Source organism: Prionailurus bengalensis, chromosome C1, assembly GCF_016509475.1.
Source record: "Prionailurus bengalensis isolate Pbe53 chromosome C1, Fcat_Pben_1.1_paternal_pri, whole genome shotgun sequence".
NCBI lineage: Eukaryota > Metazoa > Chordata > Mammalia > Carnivora > Felidae > Prionailurus > Prionailurus bengalensis.
In genome coordinates, this window is record NC_057345.1 from 31,331,919 (window position 1) to 31,354,457 (window position 22,539).

The 22,539-nt window shown below is 40.9% G+C and overlaps 1 protein-coding gene across 1 annotated transcript in view; it reads left to right on the forward strand.

Moving 5' to 3' along the window:
- SMAP2 (small ArfGAP2) overlaps positions 1-22,077 on the forward strand; it is a 48,668-nt gene extending 26,591 nt beyond the window's left edge. The window contains exons 2-10 of the mRNA XM_043574554.1: positions 5,859-5,992; positions 7,280-7,365; positions 8,338-8,416; positions 11,729-11,815; positions 12,848-12,929; positions 14,184-14,293; positions 15,101-15,266; positions 15,725-16,041; positions 20,705-22,077. Of these exons, the coding sequence (XP_043430489.1) occupies positions 5,859-5,992; positions 7,280-7,365; positions 8,338-8,416; positions 11,729-11,815; positions 12,848-12,929; positions 14,184-14,293; positions 15,101-15,266; positions 15,725-16,041; positions 20,705-20,830 (1,187 nt within the window). The 3' untranslated portion in view covers positions 20,831-22,077. The remainder of the gene's footprint in view (positions 1-5,858; positions 5,993-7,279; positions 7,366-8,337; positions 8,417-11,728; positions 11,816-12,847; positions 12,930-14,183; positions 14,294-15,100; positions 15,267-15,724; positions 16,042-20,704) is intronic.
- Positions 22,078-22,539: the final 462 nt, after the last annotated feature.

Genomic DNA, 22,539 nt, shown 5'->3' on the forward strand with positions numbered 1-22,539 from the left:
TTTATAATCTTTAAAAAGTCCTTATCTTTTACTGACTTACACCAAATCATGTACAGATCAAATGGTATAATATTTGAGATTTGCTTCAAAATGTTCCATGGTTGGGAGAAAGGGAAAGTGTGTGGGAGTATAACTGAAAAGACATTGGCCAGAGGTTGATAATTGCAGAAGGTGGTGGTTAATTACACTCTGCTTTTGTGTGTTTGACACTGTCTGTAATAAAATGCAAAAACCAGAAGAAAAGATGGAAGAGAGATTATTCTCTGGTTTTGATTGGGAGGCCGAGGGGTTCCTTTGAGGAAGAAACTTTTCAGCTGAGATCTTTGATAGATACAGGAGTTGACCAGGCTATAAGTGGCAGATGGTGGTTGGGGAGAGAGCTTTTTAGGCAGTGGGGTCAGTGTGTAAAGGCCAAAAGCCAAGTAAGGAATGTATTGGTGCTTTGAGGAAATGAAAGAAGACTGGTATTGGAGTTGACAGACTGGGGAAGTAGGCGCAGGCCAGATCACGTGGACTTTGGAGACCATGTTAAGGATTTTGTTGTTTAATCCCGCAGTGAGAGAGGGAAGCCTTTCACAGAAGGGTTTTACATGGCTCTTTACAAAAGGTCCCTTTTGCTTCTCTAAGAGTTCAAGCTGGCTGTTTTGTGGAGAATGGTTTTGGTTTGGGGCTGGAGGAGACGAGAACATAAAAGTGGGGAGGTGTCAGGAGGTTATTGCACCAGTCCAGGCGGTCTGGAGACTTTGTATTAGAGAAATAGGGTTGCCGATGAAGAGAAGGGATACTGAACTGAGAGATATTTTGATCTTGGTGATGATGTAGACATGGGGTTGGAAGGAGAAAGGTGTACATTTCTGACTGATGCAACTGAATGGGTGGAGGTGTAACTAAGACCCTAAGAAGGATGGAGAAAGAGCAGGTTTTGTGTCAAGACTGAGAGCTCAGTTTGGAATATGCCATTCAGAAAATTTGCACCGGTTTACATTTTCACACCTATATGTGAGACACGTGTAAAGTTAATATTCGTGCTTCTGATCTGTACAGGTTTAAATTTTAGAAAGATTCTGGGGTGCCTGGTGGCTCAGTCTGTTAAGCATCCAACTCTTGATTTTGGCTCAGGTCATGATCTCACAGTTCATGATTTAGAGCCCAGTCCGGCTCTGCGCTGACAGCACATTCCGTCTCCCTCTCTCTTCTGCCCCTCCCCTGCTCCTTTGCAAGGAGGTGGGGAGGAATGTTCAAAATAAGGACTCTCTCAAAATAAGTAAATAAACATTTTTTTTTAAAGAAAGTTTATTCTGGTAGGAGGCTGGAGACCAATTAGTCTGTGAGCTCTTTGAATCTGGGGATCTCATCTGTACTGTCTCTGCCTTTGTATCCCTAGTACTTAGGTAGGCAGAGTGTTTGGCACATAGTAGGTACTCAGCAAATAATGTTCCAAGAATGAATGCTTATAGGTTTAGGTAGAGATTGATAGATTCAGGGAGTTTCCAGGGTAGATTCAACAGGGCTTGGATGTAGTAAGATGAAAGAGATTTTCTTTTCCTTGACCCTTCCTGTTGAAGAGCTTTTCAACAGTTCCATGATGCTGACAAGTCTCCCTATCGGTAGCCATCAATTTATTAGTGTGTTTTTCTTTTTTTTTGGGGGGGGGGGAGGCAGAGAGAGAGAGAATCGCATGAGGGGCAGAGAGAGAGAAGTGTGGGTCACTCGAAGTGGGGCTTGTGCTCACCTGATGTGGGACTTGAATTCATGAACCGTGAGATCATGACCTAAGCCCAAGTCAGATGCTTAACAACTGAGCCACCCAAGCACTCAGTGTGTTTTTCTTTTGCTCAATATTTATTTGTTTGGAACTCTATAGGTTAGAGATCAACAAGCTGTAATTATTATAATAGTAGCTTCAAGCTATCTGTAATTCTAGTTTTCTTCTCTCTGCTGACTTCTCAAGCCCAGAACCCACTAAGGCTAGCAGCTTTGGTGGTGGGGGAAGTTGGAGCAGCAAAAGAAATTTACAGCAGGGCAGCAGTAGTTGGTATGTAGAAACTGTCCAGTAGTTGAACGTAAATAGTATTTAATTACATGCTTTCAATTTTACAAATGGAAACATAAGCCCTAGAGAGACTTGTCAAAACACATGCAACTAGTCAGTGTAAACCTAGATTTCCCTGATACTGGGCTAGTACTAACTACAGTCAAATTCTTGATAGATCAACCAAATTCATATACTTTTTAAATTTTCATGATTGCTTATTGCAGAGTGATTGCATTTAATTTTAACACTGTTTAATGCTTCCAGAGTCTGCTGTGAAGCACCTGTGGAATATGTTCACTTATCCATGACCTTGTTCTTGTGTTGTGCTAATTACTATCAATTTATATTGCTTTTCTATTTTGTTTGTTTTCAAAATAGTTCGGAACATTGCCTCTCAGAGTCTCTCTCCATTTTCAACTTCGGAGTGGTATCTTTTGTATTTTCTCCTTCATTGCCATGACCAATGTGTATCGAACAATGAAGTTTACCAGATTTAAGTAGGCAGGCCTTGGTAGCACCAGTACAAGGTACTGTGGAATCCAAGCGTGTCAGGTTGACAGTTTTGGGCCTTTGTATGTGTCATGAAGACATGTGTGGGCACAAAGGCAGAGTGGGGGAGTCAAGCAGAGAAGGGGAATAGGTGGGGGTTTAGATAGCGTATTTTCAAAGAATATTTTCAGGGAGATGAAGCTGGTTAAAATTTCATGTGTTTTAGAAGATTTGAAATGGGATCCAGGGTAGATTTCTTCTTTGGAGTATTTAGTCAGTCAATTTTGGTTCTGACATTTTAGGACTGGAACTCATATTCCTGTCTAAAAAGAAGCATTCTGTGATGGGGCATAGTGTTCGTATATGTATATGAATGAGTTAACCAGCCTTTACAGTGAAGATGAGTGGGAGATGGGTTCTGGAAATCTCATTCTGTACCATGTTATTACGTGGGGCTCTCTCATATTGTCCGTCTGTATTCTGTGAGATACACATTTTACAGATGAAGAAACTGAGGCTTAGAAAATTTAAATATCTCTGAAGGCTGCACAGCTAATAATTGATGGAGCTGACATTCAAACCAAAGTTTTTTCTGGCTGTATAGATTGTACTTTTAATAACGACACCTTTCCCCTACATTTTCAGCCATATAAAGTAACTTTTGTCTTTTGTCTTTTCCTCTTCTGCAATTTCATAATCTTTTATGGAGCATGCAGTTATTGATTAGTAAATCTAGTGGCTGAAAACTAAAGGATGCTGAGTGGCCAAGTTAGAACTGTTACTATTTCACTGGGAAAAGGTTATGGAGAGATGTGGGAGGGGAGAAGAGGAGGCTGTCCTCTGACTTTCATGAAAATATTATTGCCTGCATTAATTATTATTGCCTCTGTAATGAGGCCTCGTCAGTGGCTCCAGAGTATCAGGTCTCGGTAATGTATTCCTCAGAGGCAAAAGGACTTTACGTACTCTGGAATGAGAGCTGGAGAAAGTCCACAGCAGTGGCAGTGATGATTGGGAATCACCCTCTGGACTTAGAGCCAGGAAGCAAGTGGCAGAACATTGCACGGCTAACTTTTAATTAGTGTTGTGGCTTTTGATTGTGTTAGGAAACAAATATATTTTAACTATCTCGTCATTAGTTCTAGAATCTAGAGCAAAGAGAAAATGGTAAAGAAACATGAAATGTTAGCTTTTGGTCCCCCTTTTTCTTTTCGTTTTCTTTGTTTTTTTTTTTTCTTTTTTTTTTTTTGTTTTCTTTTCTTTTTTTTTTTTTTTTTTTTTGAAAGAGAAAGTGGGTGCATGTGCAAAGTCGACGCAGGGCTTGATCTCACCACCCTTAGATCATTACCTGAGCCAAAATCAAGAGCCAGATGCTCAACTGACTGAGCCACCCAAGCACCCTTGGTCTCATTTTTTAATCCTATATAACTTAAATTTTATCTGAATTCCTTTATGAAAACTATAGCCCAAAGTAGACACACCACACCCTTAAGAAACCACATTCACATCTGTTTAGGCTTTTCATTTTGTTTTTATATAGCTCCCTGCCACTGAAAGATGTGTGTTAATCATTTGTGTGTGTTAACTATATGGCAGACCTACTATGCAAATCAATCTAGGGGTTTCAAGGGGCTGAAGATAAATCTGAGCCTATCAAGATAATAGCAGTAAGACGTTATTGGGATAAAATCTCAGGCAGAGAACACCACCTGGTGGTTATAGGGAGGATTTGAGCTTTCTGCATTTGTAGTATTTGCCAGAATGTCTGAATGCTATAAAGAAATTACATTCTTATTTATAATAATGATGAATTCAGATTTCTAAGAATAATTTTCTGCCATACGATTCTAGCATTGCTTCATTAAAACTGCTGTCAGGGGCGCCTGGGTGGCTCAGTCAGTTAAGCATCCTTCTTCGGCTCAGGTCATGATCTCATGATTTTTGAGTTCCAGCCATGATGGGCTCTGTGCTGACAGCTCAGAGCCTGGAGCCTGCTTCAGATTCTGTGTCTCCCTCTCTCTCTGACCCTTCCCCGCTTGCACTCTGTCTCTCTCTCTCAAAAATAAATAAACATTAAAAAAAAAATTTTTTTTAACCCTGCTGTCAAAACCTGCAGACCAACCAAGTGATTGTGTCTGGCAGAATTGAAGTCTGGTGCCCTTGGTTCTTCCAAACACAGGCCCCATTTATCTCTGTAAAAAATCAGTGGGTGTCTTTTCACTCTTCAATGCAACCTCTAACTGGGATAGAGTGCTTATTTTATGTGGCAAATTTTTTCTAGTGGAATGACAGAGAAGGAAATATTAGTGACTTTCAGTAATTTTTTTGGCGGGTATCATATAAAAGCAAGTTGTTTCTTTCTTGTATAAAAATTATAAAGAGGAGTTTGATGATTTTCCAGAGTGATTATTAGGATGAGCAAAGTTGGCAAGTTCTTTATATTAAAATTTATATCTGAGATTTCTTTTTTATTGCAATAAGCATCTATATTATTTGACAATCTTGAATTGAGATAATTGTGTAGTTGGGTAAAGTAGGGACATCAGCTCGAAGGGAAAGGATGCTATTAAGTTAATCAGGATGCATATTTTATAGGCCTGGTGGGGAAGGGAAGATAATAAAGTTTTAAATTTCAGGTTGAGACTTGGGCTGGCATGGCATGTCTGTATCTTTTTTCCTAGTAGGAAAATTGAATCCAGGCCCCACCACCATTGAAAAGTTTCTTGAGAGAAGGTTATTCATGTAAGCTACTAAATAGAATGTGACATGAATTTGCACTTTTCCCCTGGGATATTTTTTATATAAGTAACAGTATAGTAACTCTGCATTCTAACAGTCATGTTCTCAGACACTGTACAAAGCCACTCACTCCATACACAAATGCCCACATATTGTATAATTCCACTTACATAATATATCCAGAATTGGCAGATCTATAGAGACAGAAAGAGATTTGTGGTTGCCAGGGGTCTGGCGGGGGGGTGGGGGGTGCAGGGGGGGGCGGGAGGAGTTGAGAGGAAATGGGGAGTGCCTGTTAAGGAGTTTATTTCTTTTTGGGTAATTGAAATGCTTTGGAATTAAATAGTGGTGATGGTTGCACAACTGTGTGAATGTACTAAAAAAACACTGTACTGTACCCTTAAATTTAAACTAAACTTAAAAAAAAAGTGCCGATCCATGGAGAAGTGAACGAAATCAATAAAAAAAAGGTGAATGTGGTAACAATTCTCTCATTTATGTTCTAGCAGAAATGTCTGATAATCTAAATATTCCAGCTTGGGCCTTGAATGTTGTTTTAATTTGTATTTTAATGCCCTGTTCTCGACCTTCACAGGGCCACGATGGGCCTCCTGGAACATTGGTGTATTCATCTGCATTCGATGTGCTGGAATCCACAGGAATCTGGGGGTGCACATATCCAGGGTAAAATCAGTTAACCTCGACCAGTGGACTCAAGAACAGATTCAGGTACTTAAATAGCCCAACAGTATGTCAGCTGCTCTCATATTTCCATGTAAGAGCAGTTCCAGATGAGTTTCAGTCAGACTGGGCACAAAGGTGAAAATAAAGGAAAATTTAGTTGTCAAACACGTATGTCAAATTCTTATACCTTAATAGAGAAATTTGTAATCTTTATAGTTAAGATACAAGTTATTCTACTTATATTTTACTTTCTTCAAAACACAGTCTATGGTCTAGGATCCCATGGGTATACCCCCAAGGTATAAAGGGGGATCTTTGGATTATTTTATGAGACCCCTGGCATTTGCAGATCTAACATTTGTAGTTTTAGATAGTCACGCGCGCGCACACACACACACACACACACACACACACACACACACACATCCTCCAACTTCTAGACTTACAATATTTTATTGCTAAAATGTCTATGCAAATCTTGCTTGCTGTTAGGTTGGTGAGCTGGGGATGAGATACTTAAGTTAGTGAGACTAGACGGCTTAAGATCTGCACCGTGATATGGCTTCATTGTTCTCTATTTTCTTCCTGCTTTGAAACTTTTAAACGTAATTAAATCGTTTTTTCTTTTTTGGGGGGTGGAGAGGGGGAGAAAGGATCTAAAGAAAACAGTTGCTAAAGTTGGCAATAGAAATAAGAGGTTATTCTTAACCAGAAAATGGCTTTAGAAATTAGACTGCTTTTATTGATTCAGTAAAAGTCTAAAAGATTAGTTATATTTTTCAGTTACACTTTATTTTATCTTATGGAGGAAATTACATGCCATAGAGGTATTTGGGCATTTGAAGATTTAAAAACTCTTGGGATTTGTCCCTCACAAGTGCTAAGGAATCTATTTCAAAGGCCTCATGGGAAACACATTTATTGGTAATAAAGCTGAATAGATTAATTAATAGTATAAACTCAGAATTGTAGTTATTGCCCAATTATTGCCTGCCTGATTCGGTACTGATTATTGCCTATCAAGTAGACATTTTGATTGGTAGTTATGTGTCTTGGGCCCTCAAATGGGATCTTGAATTATTACTGAATTAAATGCATCTTGTCAGATGAATCTTTCAAGAAAAAGAACTCGGGGAGGGGGGTGGGAACGACAACCATGGGAGCAAATGGTTGGCAGTGGAGAGAATGGTGTTCTGGAAATCAGGTATGCACGTAGATCTTGGTTCTGCCATTGTTTGGTTGGTCCTTCAGTTGTAAAATGCTGCAGTTGGGTGAGTTTTCCAGTTCTTTTCTCATCTGACATTCCATGTGTCCCCATCTCTTTGATTGCAGTGCATGCAAGAGATGGGGAATGGAAAGGCAAACCGACTCTATGAAGCCTATCTTCCTGAGACTTTTCGGCGACCTCAAATAGACCCGTATCTTTTTTGGAGCAACTTAGAAGGCTGAGTGGTATTTTGGTGTTTGGGGAAAGTCACACAAGACTCAAGCCCCGTGATCTGACTGGGCCGTCTCTATGTGGTTTAGACAAAGTCTTTCTTTCTTCTCTCCTGCCACCAACACATACAAAAAGCATATGTGTACTTTCTGATGTCGGAATGGTGCTGTCACATGGGGAAGATTCATTCAAGAATTAAGACTGCAGTAGTTCACTGAATTCTCCCACAAAGTGACATCTCTGATAGTCTTGGCATCTCTGAAACTATTGTGTGCTGAAAAGAGTAGATTACTGTCCTGTATTGAATCAGTAAAACTACCATTCATTTTTAAATGCCTTTTCTGTGTCCTGTGTGAAAGAATTAACTGTTACTGACCAGCTAATCAATAACCTTCTTCCCCTGTCAACAGGGAATAGCACCCTACTCACAACACCAAACCCCCTAAAGGCAGTGCTTCTCAAATGTGGTTTGTAGACTGTCTCGCTAGAGTTTGCCTTTTGTTGGGTGCAGGTGGAACCTGTTAAAATGTAGATTTGGGGCCCTGCAAAAGATATGCAGCAGAATCTGGTAGTGGGGCACAAGAGTTAATAACTTTAAGGGCACTCAGTTGCCTTTGTTTAAGGCCTATTGACCTAAGGGTTTTAAAATAGATAATTGACTGCTGTACCAGTATTCTAGAAGAGCCACAGGTTCCTCTGATGTCCACATGAAGAATAAGCCCATTTGCTGCTATCATTACCCTGAAGGAAAGTCATAGGAAATGGCAGTAACGGTGAAGGAGGCATTGTAAGGTTTTGGTCGGGGAAACTGCGTGTGAAGAAACAGGAACCATATGGAGAAACCAGGCAGGAGGGAGAGGGGAGAACAACGTTACACTGAATACAGATTGACCTATTGTAGTCATACTGTGGGAAAGATCTGTTTGACTTATCCTTAATAAGCTTTCTGCAGAGCTGTCGAGGGATTTATTCGAGATAAATATGAGAAGAAGAAATACATGGACCGAAGTTTGGACATCAATGCCTTTAGGGTTGGTTATCAAGCTTTGTTCATAATGAGTAGTTTGCTTATAAATCAGGCCAGGGAAGAATTTGAGAAGAGCCACTGATATACTCCAAAGCCATTTTTAAAAAGTAGAAAAAAGCCAATTATTGAGTCAAGACCATGAAATATGGAGCAGACTTCTGCATCAGGGACAGATAGGGCAAATCCTTAGTGAGTTCTTTGCCTTGATCTGTATTTAGGTGTTAGTGATTCCCACTTCCAAATTGTTTCTTCAAATGGACATATTAGGCATACTAGATCAAACAATAATATGTGTAAACATGTGTGTGTATATATGCATTTTTTCTGTAAATGACGTCAACAACATTAATGAAATCACCAGAGTTTTTCTTCAGTTTGGCCAGCATGCATTTCCAGTGTGTTGATGGGCTAATTGCCAGTGGGACCCTGTTCCTGAGAAGGGTTTTAGGAGGAGACTACTAGTTGCCAAGCTCGCTTTCCATCCTAGGCATGTGGTTAGAATCAAATACGATGTCTGACAGCTAAGGCAAGTATAATATACAGGAGGAAATACAGCATGGTTTCTGGAAGAAGAAGATAGGTCTGACTAATGACAGCTAAAGGAGAACCAATATAATTATTTAGACCTAAAAAAACTTTTGACAAGATTCTACAGTTAATTTGCTTAGGAATAATTGACTATTTCTTTGTCTGCAGAAGTATAGAGAAGAGAGTATGGGATTCTCCAGCTCTCGCACGCATGAGCCCTGTCTGTCTATCTGTCTATCTATCTATCTATCTATCATCTATCTAGTTTTGCATTTTAATGGGGTTTGTACTAGCCTGTGAAATCACTTAAATTTTCACAGGGCTCTAAGTCCTTCCAGGGAATTTAAAGTCAAACTAATTGGAACATACTCCAGATTGATGTTTTGGGTTTGTGTGAAAAGGGCCATCAACTTGTAGGTGAGTTTCAATGTAGGCAGGGAAGTGCAAGGTAATACATTTAGTTGGGTAAAGATGATTGCTTCTGAACTCAGTGTGAGGGACTCTTACTTGTGGTCATCCAGAAAAGGAACCTGGAATTTATCCTAACCGTTTCAAGAGAGAATTAACCCAGTGTATAGCCACAGCTTGGATGGCATCATCAAAAAGAGTTTGGAACCAAAGCACACACATCTCCTTTTATTTGTAGAAAACTATGGTCTGCTTAGCTCTGTTAATTGTACCAAAAGATAAGAAATCATACAAGGTCAGAAAAGAGTATCTGAGACAATCCAGAAGATGGGGGAGGAGGGAAGAGTGGCCGTATGAAGATAGTGTTCATTCATAATTATGTTGCTGCTGTACTGTACCCATGTAAACAGCCCGTTTTAATCACGGAATGTTTTCACTTAGGGAGGAAATACCTCCTGTTTACCGAAAATCTCTTCCAAAAATTTTTTCTTTGATGTACTTAGTTTTAAAAATATCCTTGTGAAGATTTATATGCCAAGAATTAATATTTGCTAAGTGAAGACAGTATCAAGTTGGAAAGAAAGTGGTTCTGTTAATTAAAGAGTATTATTTTTAAATGGACAGAGAAAGCGTTTTTAACTTTGAGAAATTAAGTGTTCTGTATTAAAACATTGCACCATGTGTGGAACAGACATAGCCACACGTGTTCTTTTGTGATTAAAATATCATATTACAGATAATATGAAAATTGAAGTGGAAAATCTATGCCTACTCTTATCATCTTTACCAATGATTATCACCTTGGTGTGTTCCCTCCTTTTTCCTATGTAGTTACTTTCTGGAGGCCTAATTATAATAGTTATATAGATTGTCTACTATTTTCATTCAATTTAGCATATCATATGTTTTTATGTACTTATATAGTGTTCATAGCTTTTAATTGTTACATCCTTCAGTGAGTAACTAGCTCACAGTATATTTTACCATTTTCCTTCTGTGGAAGAGACAATATAGGAGACAAGAGAGATTGTTTAAATTTTCCTTCAGCATAGATAATTCTGGGGTGAACTTCTTGCTGCATAGAGTTATATTTCCATATTTTGGATTATTTTCTTAAGATACGTTACAAGATACAGTATTATCTAGGTTGAAGGGCTTCAGTATTTGTCTCTTCCTCCTTTTGCTAGTATACTTTCCAGAAGTTGTACTGTTTTATACTCTGTTCTCAGCGTCGTGTAAGAGGGCTAGTTCATCCATATCAACATTAGGTATTACTGAGATCTTTCTCCTCTCAAAAAAGTATTTTAAACTTCATTTTTTGATCATAGGCAAGGCTGAACATTTTTTTAAATGTACTTCCTTTTATATGCCTGTCTTAAGTTTACTCTGTGGTTTGGTTTTTTTTTTTGTTTTTGTTTTTGTTTTTTTGCATTTAAATGTTAAAAATGTGACATTTATTTGCTGTTAAAAATGTGACTAATAACATTATAGTCTATGAGAGCATTATGAAACTGCCTCTGGAAGTAACAGAAACTGAGACATTCTGATCTTTTATTTTTGAAGTGCTTTTGGTTTTATTCAGGACACCCTAAAAGGGATACTTTAATCCTTTTGCTCTTTTTTTTTTTTTTTGCCTTATTTCCTTGATTTTTGTTTCCCTAATCCTTAAGCTTGAAATTACAGTTTATTTCCTGACTTTTAAAAAAGGAGATAAAGACTGGGAAGACTTATGATTGAATTTAAAAACACAAGGGAGAGAGTGCCTGGGTAGCTCAATTGTTTAAGCATCCGACTTTGGCTCAGGTCATGATCTCACAGTTCGTGGGTTTGAGCCCTGCGTCAGGCTCTATGCTGACAGCTTGGAGCTTGGAGCCTGCTTCGGATTCTGTGTCCCCCTCTCTCTCTGTCCCTTCTCCACTTGTGTTCTGTTTCTCTCTAAAAAATAAATGAACATTAAAAAAAAAATAAAATCACAAAGGATATCTGTCAAGTAAGATGAACATGAACTTATTCACTGTTGTACCAAGGTGAGGCGGCTCCCCTCCAAGCATGAGCAAGTTAAACTTGAGTCACAAAGGGGCAGCAAACTGGTAAAACGTTTTTAACTTCTATAGATAGCCTAGACTCACAGTTCAGGAGTCACAAATGAGTTAGACAGAATGAGGAGGTACTTAATGGTATGTGAGAGATGTCTCTTACAGCACTAAGGCTAATGTGGAAGAGGCCAGCTCTCATGCCCCATATGAAGAAACCCCCAAGTTTGTCAGACCCTGCATCCGTTCAACAGGAATATTTTGTGTCCTTTTTGCACATTTGGAATTATAATTTTCAAACTATTAGTCACGTGTGTTCTTTGTCTTGTTTTGTTCAATCATTATAGAAAGAAAAAGATGACAAGTGGAAAAGAGGGAGTGAACCAGCTCCAGAGAAAAAAATGGAACCTGTTGTTTTTGAGAAAGTTAAAATGGTAAGTGGGAAAGTCTTTGCACTGGGTGGATGACCTCAGGTGTGTTTATATGTGGAGGGGAGGGGTAGGAGGCCTTCTGGTGGGTGGGGTGCGGTTGATAGCATACTGCACCACTTTTCCTGGGGCCCAAGGGTTCCACATTTACATTAGATTGCCTGCTGCCATTTCTGCTGCTTTCCCATTGCCTTCTTGCTGCCTCAGCTGCTCCGTGACACTTCTCCTTGGGGCTGGTTGGGAGTTTGGGAACTGCATCTGCCCTTCTGAGCAGGAGGCACGTTCCATGCCGGAATGCCTAGGCTATGTGATACCTTCTGAGCAGATGCTACATTAATCCTTCTCTCTTTAGACCCTCTCTGCCTCATTTTCCTGTTGCAGTTAAGAACAGTCCAGAAGACTGGCCGTACTAATCCATTGCACTCCTTCTTGTATTCTTGCTCTGTCATATTGAAGTAGACACCTTTCTTTTTTCACAGGACATTGTGGCTGTAGTAGTAGATACCCTAATGTAAGAGCTTGGAATCTTGGGAGAGAGGACTTTTTACTATTTGCTTAAGGAAGAGTCTTTTATCATCACTCTGAGTCGCACTGCCTGCAGAACACAGTCCTTAATGATATTGGCAGAGTGAATTAGGTAATCTTTAAACTGATCTCCCTTTTGGTATCAAAGGTTTTCTAATCACTGGGAGATTTGTTGGCTCTTGGCTCTTACACCGTCAGACACCCACCTTTGTTCTTGGCTTTTCCTGGGACCCAAACCTGCTGTTTTGGTTGGACCTCCTGGTGTGGTTGTCTTGGTTTCAGAAAGCCAAACAAGCACAGACGATATTTTTTTCACGTTAGGCTTGGTTTATGCACTCGTACTTCCTGACTTGATTCTTTCACCTGACACTTCCTGAGTTTTGTTTCTTTGGTAACCCTTTGAATAACAGCAGCCATACCACAAGAATACCTGTGGCTTTGCAGTGAAGAGGGGGAAAAAAAGCATTTCAAAAACACCTGCTTATTTCTTTCTTTAACATATTTTCACCTTAGCCACAGAAAAAAGAAGATCCACAGCTACCTCGGAAAAGCTCCCCGAAATCCTCAGCACCTGTCATGGATTTGTTGGGCCTTGGTAAGAGTCAGACTTTTCGGGGCGCCTGAGTGGCTCAGTCCGTTTAAGCGTCTGACTTCGGCTCAGGCCATGATCTCGTGGTTTGTGGGTTCAAGCCCCGCATGGGGCTCTGTGCTGACAGTACAGAGCTCTCCCTCTCTCCACCCCTCCACCCCCCCCCCCTCCAGCCCAAGATTACTATACTACTCACACTTTCTTTCTCTCTCAAAATAAATAAATAAACTTAAAAAAAAAAAGTCAGACTTTTCCACTCCCATAATCTTACAAATTATGATGAGTTCTCAGTCACCCTGGGAAGATAGGTGGAGATGGGATTCTTCGGTTTGTGTCCTCATCATTTAGATTGTTCTCTCATGTTTTTCCTGTTGTTTTACGTCTGAGCAGTTGTTCTAAGAAGTGTTTACACTTCTCAGAATGACAGTATAGTGTCGTGGTTTAAGAGCGTGGCCTTTGGAGTCAGAGGTCCATCTCTCCACTTGCTATCTATGTGACCCTGGGTAGTTTGCTTAACCTCTGAACAGTACTTTCCTAATCTGTGTCTGCAAAGATGATAACAGTCTCTACTTCAAAAGTGCTGGAAGGATTAAATGAGATAGTGCCTCTCAAGCTCTTAGCCTCTTACCTGGCACATACTAATCATTCAGTAAAGGTCAGCAAGCTTCACTAAAGCAGCACCTGTGAGCCATGCCCCAGCTCTCTCATTTTTCAGGTGCAGCCTGTTTCTAAGATGGCCTATTATTACCTGTGTTTATTTTTCTCCAAACCTTTGAAACCCTGAACTAGCGGTTCTGCCCCTTTCAGAAATAGAGTACTCTTTACCTTTCACAGATCTGACGGCTATACTTTAGTACATTTCTGCTGATTTAGGTTATTGGCTATTTAGGTTTATAATTTCTGTACCTTTCATTTTCACTTATCTCTGAAAAAGAGATAAAAGCTACACAGCTTTACCCCGCACATAGCTGGAAGGGAGCCAGCCAGCCCGTTTGCTGTGGTGCTGATATAGCCTTCAGGCCTGGGTTTCTGCTGCCCTGTGCCTGATAGCTGGGCTGCAGGCTTCTCCAGCATGCTCCTGGGAACATAGGGTGAGGTCTTTTTTGAGAGGTTCCCATCCAAGCTGGGTGGTTTCAGAAGCCTAGATTTCCAGGGCCCTGATGGAGCATAGGCCTACTCTGTCTGCTTCTCGTCTAGAATAGAAGAAAGACATGGACTTAATGAGCAGTGCTACAGGTTAGCTTTCATCTCTCTTTCCAGATGCTCCTGTGTCCTGCTCCATTGCAAATAGTAAGACCAGCAATACTCTAGAGAAGGATTTAGATCTTTTGGCTTCTGTTCCATCCCCCTCTTCTTCAGTTTCCAGAAAGGTGAGTCACGTGGGCTCCTCCGAATTAAAGAGCATTTTGAAAAGGGTAATTTTGATAACTTAGTAATGGAGCCAAGTCATACTTCCTTGGTGGAATTGGACTTCGGTTTTCTTGATTTCTTGATTCTTCCCTTAATATTGTCATCTCTGTTACAGCCCAAGATTACTATTCATCCCATTTTGTCTCCTGCCCCAAAAGAGTGAGTCCTTTGAGTGGGCTTCTGTTGAAGGTGTGTCACCTTATAAAGGCTGCTACTTTAGGTCAGCTCCTCAGCGTGAGTTACTGCCAGAGAATTTGTAGGTTTGAAAGACTTGAAACTGTTAATGACCACCATCTGTGGAATGCCTGCTTAGGACCAGGCACGGTGCTAGGTGATTTTGTATGTCAGCTTGCATATTTCTTTTATAATTTAAAATATTTACCACAAGCCTACAAAACAGGTAGTTTATTGATGAGGAAACATGAATTCAGAAAGGTTATGTGACTAGCCTCTCATTATGCAACTAGTAAATGGCTGTGCTGGGACCTAAACTCCGTTCTCTGTGGCTGCATCATTTGTAGGTTGTTTTTATTTGTTTGTTTGTTTTTCACCAAATCTGTAGATTTGTTCCGTAGATCAAAGAATTGTACCAGAACTTAACTAGCCAGTGTTTTCACATATTTGTATGGTAGGAATGTTAGGAAGCTATTAACTTGAGCTGTGAATTCTTATTGCAGATGTTAGAAGCGGCAGAGAGATGAGGGAGGTCCTTACCGAGACCCCTGTGAGGACCATTCCAATTCTCCCCCTCCCCTCTTTGCCCTAAGGTTGTAGGTTCCATGCCAACTTCAGGGAGTGCTGGCTCTGTTCCTGAAAACCTGAACCTGTTTCCAGAGCCAGGGAGCAAATCAGAAGAAACAGGCAAGAAACAGCTCTCAAAAGACTCCATCCTTTCACTGTATGGATCCCAGACACCTCAAATGCCTGCCCAAGGTAGATTTCATTTGGGTGGTGGCAAAATGCCAGATAGAGACAAGAGGACTTATATGCAAGAATTATTTGTTGTAATAGGGAGCAATTGCTTTGGGGGCCAGGACGTTATACTGCAAACAAACCTGAACCTGACATTTTTTTGTGAAGCTACGAAGTGTCAGCAGATGGGTAGTAATGTAACTCAGAGCCATACTCCTGTGGGGTCTGGTGTCACACTTGTGTGAAGTCTGACTCAAGGTCTGGACCTGGACCCTAAAAGGAAAGTGGCTAAGTCGGCAGCCCACTGGTAAGCTGTCGCAAGCCTTGTAGGGAATCTATTTTGCTATGTAAACGAGCATTCTGAGTTGAGTAGAAATGCTACTGAGAAATTCTAGCTGGAAAGGAGTAGCCAGTGAGAATTTAGATTGACTTTGTGCACTTTCCTCTTAAACCGATCTGTGTGTGTGTTTTCTTGGCAGCAATGTTCATGGCTCCAGCTCAGATGGCGTATCCCACAGCCTACCCCAGCTTCCCTGGGGTCACACCTCCTAACAGCATAATGGGGAGCATGATGCCCCCTCCAGTAGGCATGGTAGCTCAGCCAGGAGCTTCTGGGATGGTTGCCCCCATGGCCATGCCTGCAGGCTATATGGGTGGCATGCAGGCTTCAATGATGGGTGTGCCAAATGGAATGATGACCACCCAGCAAGCTGGCTACATGGCAGGCATGGCAGCTGTGCCCCAGACAATGTATGGGGTTCAGCCAGCTCAGCAGCTGCAGTGGAACCTTACTCAGGTAAGCTACCCCATTTACTTGGGACGAGGGTTTTTGAGCCTTCCTCAAGGCCATCTCATTTTGTCTCTTCCTTATTCTTCGAACCCTTACAGTGTAGATGAGATAGATAACGCAGAGACCTTCTTAGGTTTGCCACGCCCTTTTCTTTTCCAGATCTACCCAATGGCAGATTTTCTGAGGAGTTCTGGGTTACTGTAAAATGAGGGCAACTGCCTAAATCTAAATTTCTCCACACTTATATTAAAACAATAGCAGAAACAACCTATACAGGTAAACAAGGAGTGCAAATAAAACCACTCATAACCCATGACTACCACATCCAGTAGACAGAATACTCCAAACTTCAAGTTACATGGTGGTGATCAACCAAATCCAGCAGAGCCATCATCAGAGAGACTTGTGTGGAAAGACGAGAAGGTGCAGGGGGCTAGAGGTGACAGGACATAGATAAAATCATCCCCTAGAAAGAGAAAGACGTATCTCAATCAGGGGCACATTGAGAAGAGGTCTGAGACTTAGCAACTAGAACTCTGGTTACGTGGAGAATCGAAAATGAGGGGCTTGAAATATGCAGGGTAATAGGTGGTAGCTCTGGAAAAGTATTGCTTCAAGGGTAATGGAGGTGACTTAGAAGGAAGAGGTGCCCTTTGGGGACCTGGTAGTGAAGGGAAAGTAACAAATGAGAAGTGGAAAGAAGGAATTACAAGATGAGAAGATAAACCATCCTCTTCCCCCCATCCAAATAATCATTTCACTATAGTGACAGAAGAGGGCACTCTTGAACTAAGAAATCTAGCAAGCTTCCCCAAACCCCTCACACCTGGCTGTAGTATTGCTGATTCAGAAGAACAAGGCACTACAAAATAAACAGAAGGTGGCAGGTGACATTTATACAGAACTACTATGGGAAGAAACTAGAAAATGAAAATCAAAACATTTCAATAAATGAAAATTCTCCCCCCCAAAACGGCCATGAACAGAAGAAAACTGTTACACAAAACACCAACCTGAAGGAAATGCCCTTTAATACTGGAAGACGAAACAGCTTGAATCAGAAATTTAAAAGCTTACAACCAAAATGGACAAAAAACTGGAAGTTGTGAAATGAAACTACTAAATTCAGGAAGTAAATTGAGAAAAGACAATTATCATAGAAATAAAGACTGAATTACAAGTTACCCAGAGGAGAATAGATTCAACTGAAAATATATTTGGCATTGAAGAAAGTCACGAAACAGGTAAGAGAATGGAAACTAAATATAGAAAGCAGGAAAATAAATCCAAGAGAAAGTGATACAGAAATTAAGCAAAGAAGGCCTAACATAAATATATTTGGAGACTGCCAAAGAAGAAAAACAATATAGTGGAGCAGAATTAATATATTTAAATCTGTAATACAAGAAAACTTCCTATAAATAAAAGACTTGAATACAATATTGAAAGAGCCTACTGTGTATGGAAGTTGATCCAGAATGGTCAACTCTAACATACATTTCAGTAAACTTTGAGACTTTATGGAACAAGAAAAATTCTCAGGGCTCCAACCCTCTCCTTACCACCACCCAACCCCCAAGATCTGCCATCTATAAAGCAAAAGGAACAGACTTCTAACAGCAACAGACAAAACAACAACAAGGTACTCACGTACACATGAGACAGGTATTTTATAGCTAGACAAGCTATCATCCTTCAAGGATTGAAGCTATTAAAAAAAAGAGATGACTGAGGACATTTTGGCAGAAGGACCGATGGTGATTAAATATTTAATTGAGAATCTAAAATTAAGGTAATGATAAGGGTAGAAGAATATATATTGTATTCTGAACAACCAATGCAGCTGAACATAATGGGAGGAGAAAGTGAGAAGGGGGAAGTAGAGTAAACTGATTGTTAGGAAATAGGTGGAAGTCCAAGGATGAAATAAGCTGACAAACCAAATGGTAGAAGCTTGAGTACAGACTAAAGCAAGCAAAAGAAAGTATTAGCATAAAGGTAACCACTAGAACAAAAATGAAACTTTATAAATGCCAAGCAAATATTTTAGAAGAAAATGGAATGCATAGACTATGAAGCACAGCAAATATAATAAACACAGCAAAAATGTAATGTGATAAAATTAAGACCAAACACATCAGTCATATCAATAGGTAGCTCTTCTGTGAAAAGAAAAAGATGTTTAAATTGGCTCACAGAGCAATGGCTGATTTTACACTAGATGCAAAGAAACCCAACTGAAACAAGAGCGATTCCAAGTCTGAAAGCAAAGAGATGGGCGAAGGAGTATCGGTGGAGCAGCGTGCGTGCGTGTCCACACGTACGCATGCCCTTGCTATCTTTCTCAAGTTTAGGAGGCGATGTTTAACTGCTTTATAAAAACTGTCTTCATGCTTTCCTTTTTCTGGAGTCTGGAATCATTTATATAGTATTGGCCTTTGGAGATGGGGTGGAATTCGGAATTCCCGTGTGCCACTGTACGGGCCTTTTGCTTTTTTTGTGCGTACTGATTCTTTGATAGCTTTCTCTGTTCTATGAAAGTCAGCTGTGGAAAACTCTAGGTGCCTAGATTAGCCAGTGAACCTAGGGTTTCAAATTCATTTATCAAAGATTATACCAAGCAGTCTGTCTCATGACTTTTTAGTTTCCTGTTCCAGTAGTTATTTCTCCCTTGTCATTTCCTATTTTGTATGTTTGTGTTCTCCTTTCCCTTTGCCCTTGCTTTCAATTAGGTTAACTGGTGGTCTGTTTTGTTAATTATATATATATTTTTAAAACCCACAGGATTTTGTTTTATTTATTCCACAATTTTTTGTTTGTTTGTTTTTGACTTCGATTTCTGGTTTATCTCTATTGTTTCCTTCTTATGCTGTCTTTTGATTTACTTTTGCTTTTCTTTTTCTAGCTTTCAAGGTGGGATTTTAATTTGCCTATTTTCAGTCCTTCATGTTTATTTGTATAAGTAATGAAGTGCTGTGAAACTGATTAGGACATGTCAAGAGGACATATGAGCCAACTTCCAGAGGCTCCCGCTGTCCAAACGTGGGATAGTGTGAACATCCAAAAGAGTGATGCTGATGGATTATAACACTGAAGGGAAAACAAAAATCCATGAGTCCATAGTGATATATATTTTTAAATGGGTGTGGAAGAGAGAGGGAGGGAAAGCCTTATTTACAGTGCCTTAGATTTACAGTGCCTAGATGCCTTATGGCATCTAGTAATTGTAGAAAGAATAGGGTATTCACATATTCTCCAAGAAATACCCTTTAGATTACATACACATTACAGTGGAAAAAAAAAAAAAAAACACAGTGGATACTACCCTAGCCAAGTGCTCAAACATCAGATTAGCAACAATGGGACAAATTAACATCATGTGCCTCCTGGTATCTTGTACTAAGAAGGACACAATATCACTTCTATAGAAATCTTGCCAAAAGTATTTAACTTGGATCCAATCATGAGAAAATGTAAGGTGAGTCCAAATCAGAGGATTTACTGCAAAATAACGGCCTGGATTCCTAAAACGGTGTCAAGAAAGAAAAAGTGGTGGGGGAATTATTCTATATTAAAGGAGACAAGAGACGTGAAAATGAAATGTAACATATATTATTGTATTCATATCAAATTTCTTGTATTGTGGTTCTAGGAAAGTGTTCTTTCTTATGAGATGCCTCCTAACTTACTAAGAGATGAAACGTTATGTTCTGCAATTTTCAATGCTCATCAAAAATTCATATATATATATATATACACATATATATATATATATATATATGAAGATCCCACACAAGATATATCTATCTCAGAGAGAAAATACGGCAAGGTGTTAACAATTGTGAATTTAAGGAAGGATATATGGGTTTCGTTATATTCTTTCAGCTTTTCTATAAGCTTGAGGTTTTCTTTAAAAAATATTGGTGGGAAAAAAATAGAACTTCTCAAGAAAAACACTTGTACAGAAATTACCAGGCTTGGGAAATTTAAGGCATTTTTCTTGATAAGTAGTTTCTTCTGTTCACTCCCAGAGGCCAGTCTTTCAGTCTCATTCATAAAGAGGCCTCAGCCCCACCCAGACCTTATTCCACTGGTTCTTTTCACCCAGCAACTTCCCTTCTCACACACTGAAGACGTTGGTCTTTTTTTCTTTCTTTTTTTTTTTTTTTTTTTTTTTTTTGCCTTCCTTTGTTCATTCTGAACAGTCCAGTTTCTCTTTCTTTTTCTCTGTACTTGAGCGTGCACAAGCACTTCACTGACACTGACAGTAATAACTCTGCTGGAGATAGAACAGGAGCGCTGGTCCGGGGCTCGTCTGTAACTCTCGGGGCCAGCAAGTTAACAATAGGCCCCTTCTTTTTAGGAGGAAAGACTAGAAAGGAAAAAAGAGAATAGCTTCTCACGATGCTTTTATGTTGACTAGCCCTAGGACTCCTTTCCTTCCCTGAGCACTCGTCTCTGTCAACATCTCCTTTCTGGAAAGTCCTTCATTTACGTGATCTGGAGCCCTCAAAATGATCTGTTAAGGTTCAGGGCAGATCTGTCCCATAACAGTTCCCCTTGTCTCATTGCCCCCTCCCCGCAGACAGAAGGACTCCTACCCTGTCTTGTTGCAGTAATTGGCTGCATGCCCACAGCCTGGTCTGAAAGTCTCCTCTCTCCCTTTCAGATGACCCAGCAGATGGCTGGGATGAACTTCTGTGGAGCCCATGGCATGCTGAGCTATGGACAGTCGATGAGCGGCGGAAATGGACAGGCAGCAAATCAGACTCTCAGCCCTCAGATGTGGAAATAAAAAACAAAACACCTGTATGGCTACCACTCTCCTCAGCCCTCTCTCCCCCACTTTTCCTCTTTCCCCAACTCCTCCCACCCCATCCCCCTTTCCTATTTCTCTGTTCGGTTTAGAAATTACTCAATCTGTCGTTTGGGGGTTGGCATTCTGCCCAGCCCAGCCACTTCCCGGACACGCAGGCCTCTCTGTTGCTTTATGACGAACATGTCCCCTCGCCATCCCGCCTTCCTCTGCAGCCTCAGCCCCAGTCCTCTCCTGGCACCAGCACCTTAGGAATTGTTGGCAGAAGGCACTTAAACTGTGGGAGAAAAGTGCACACCTTTGAGTACCTTTCCCGTGAGGTTAAACCTCCTATCAGACTCTCAGGAAGGTCTGTAGGTGTTGTCTTTTAGGCAAAGAGGGGGAGGTGTAGAGGTACTTCCGTATGTGTTGCTAAGTTATTTCTGCATGTTTAAATTTTTGGTTGAAGAGGGAGGCATCATGCTCCCATAATTTATGGGAAAGAAGAAAGTACTGAAATCAAATTAAATACCCCTTGCGTCTTAGGTCAGGTTGGCCCTAGCCCTGAGCTGAGGCAAACACCCTGCTGTAGGGATGAGCAAAAATACTACTCTACTTTGCCCTGAATCGAGGCTTCAGGACTTGCCGCTTCAGTCAGCATTTATTAGCACCAAAGACTTTACGAAGGTCCCACACGAGAACACACACCCTGCCCCGCCTCCATGCTACCTGCAGTGGGATCTGGCTATGTGGCTGGAGGACCAGCCCCTCCAGCGGGAATGCAGAGCTTAATGTGTGTACTGCGTGTGTGTGTGTGTGTGTGTGTGTGTGTGTGTGTGTGCGCGCGCGCGCGCGGATCCTTTCCCCATCTGCTCTGGGTGTTTTGTTTTGTTTTAGGTTTACACAGAGAGGAGTTAATTTATCAACAGCCTAAAACTGTTGCCACTTTTTCTTATGGTTTAAAAAAATTGCAATCTCACAGATCGCTCTCTTCCTCCTCCCCCTTCTCTCCCAATCCGCCAGTCACTCTCTCATGCCTATGGTATCCCAGGCTGCTGTTTCCCCACCTTCTCCAGGTGTGTGAGGCAGAGAGCCTGGAGCTTTCCTCTCGGTCATTATTCACCCTACGTGAAAATTAAAACGAGAAAACTTTGCTTAAAAGATTTCACCTGTGGGAACCACAATTCCTGGTTGCCTTTCTCCTGTGTATGTGTAAATTCCTTAATAAATATTGCAGGGAAGGACCATTTGCTTGGCTCTTGCTGTGTATCACTCACGGAGGAGGGGGAGCTGCACCTAGGTTTTCTGCTTTCCAGGCGCAGTTCCCCCACTTCCTGGATTCTAAAGAAATTCTATGCTGGGCATGCCCCAAGGACAGGGCCCAGGCTCCGGTGGTCAGAGAGGGGACCTTTGTCCTTTGTCCAGTCGTGTCTGGAGGCGTGCGCCGAGGGAACCGTGCTTATCCGCTCCCGCTAGAGCCACAGAACACGGAACCCAGAAGTCCTTTACTCCCCAACAGATAGAGAAGCCGAGAGCCACCTCCCTTCCTCCCGCCCTCCCTTCTTTCCTTCGAGGACACCTTCTAAATACCTTCAGAGGTAATGAGAGGATAGCACAGTGGCGAAAAAAGTAAGCTCTGGACCAGGCTGCCAATATTCATATCCCCTCCTGGGCAAGCTACCGAACCCCTGGGTCTCAGTGTAAAGTGG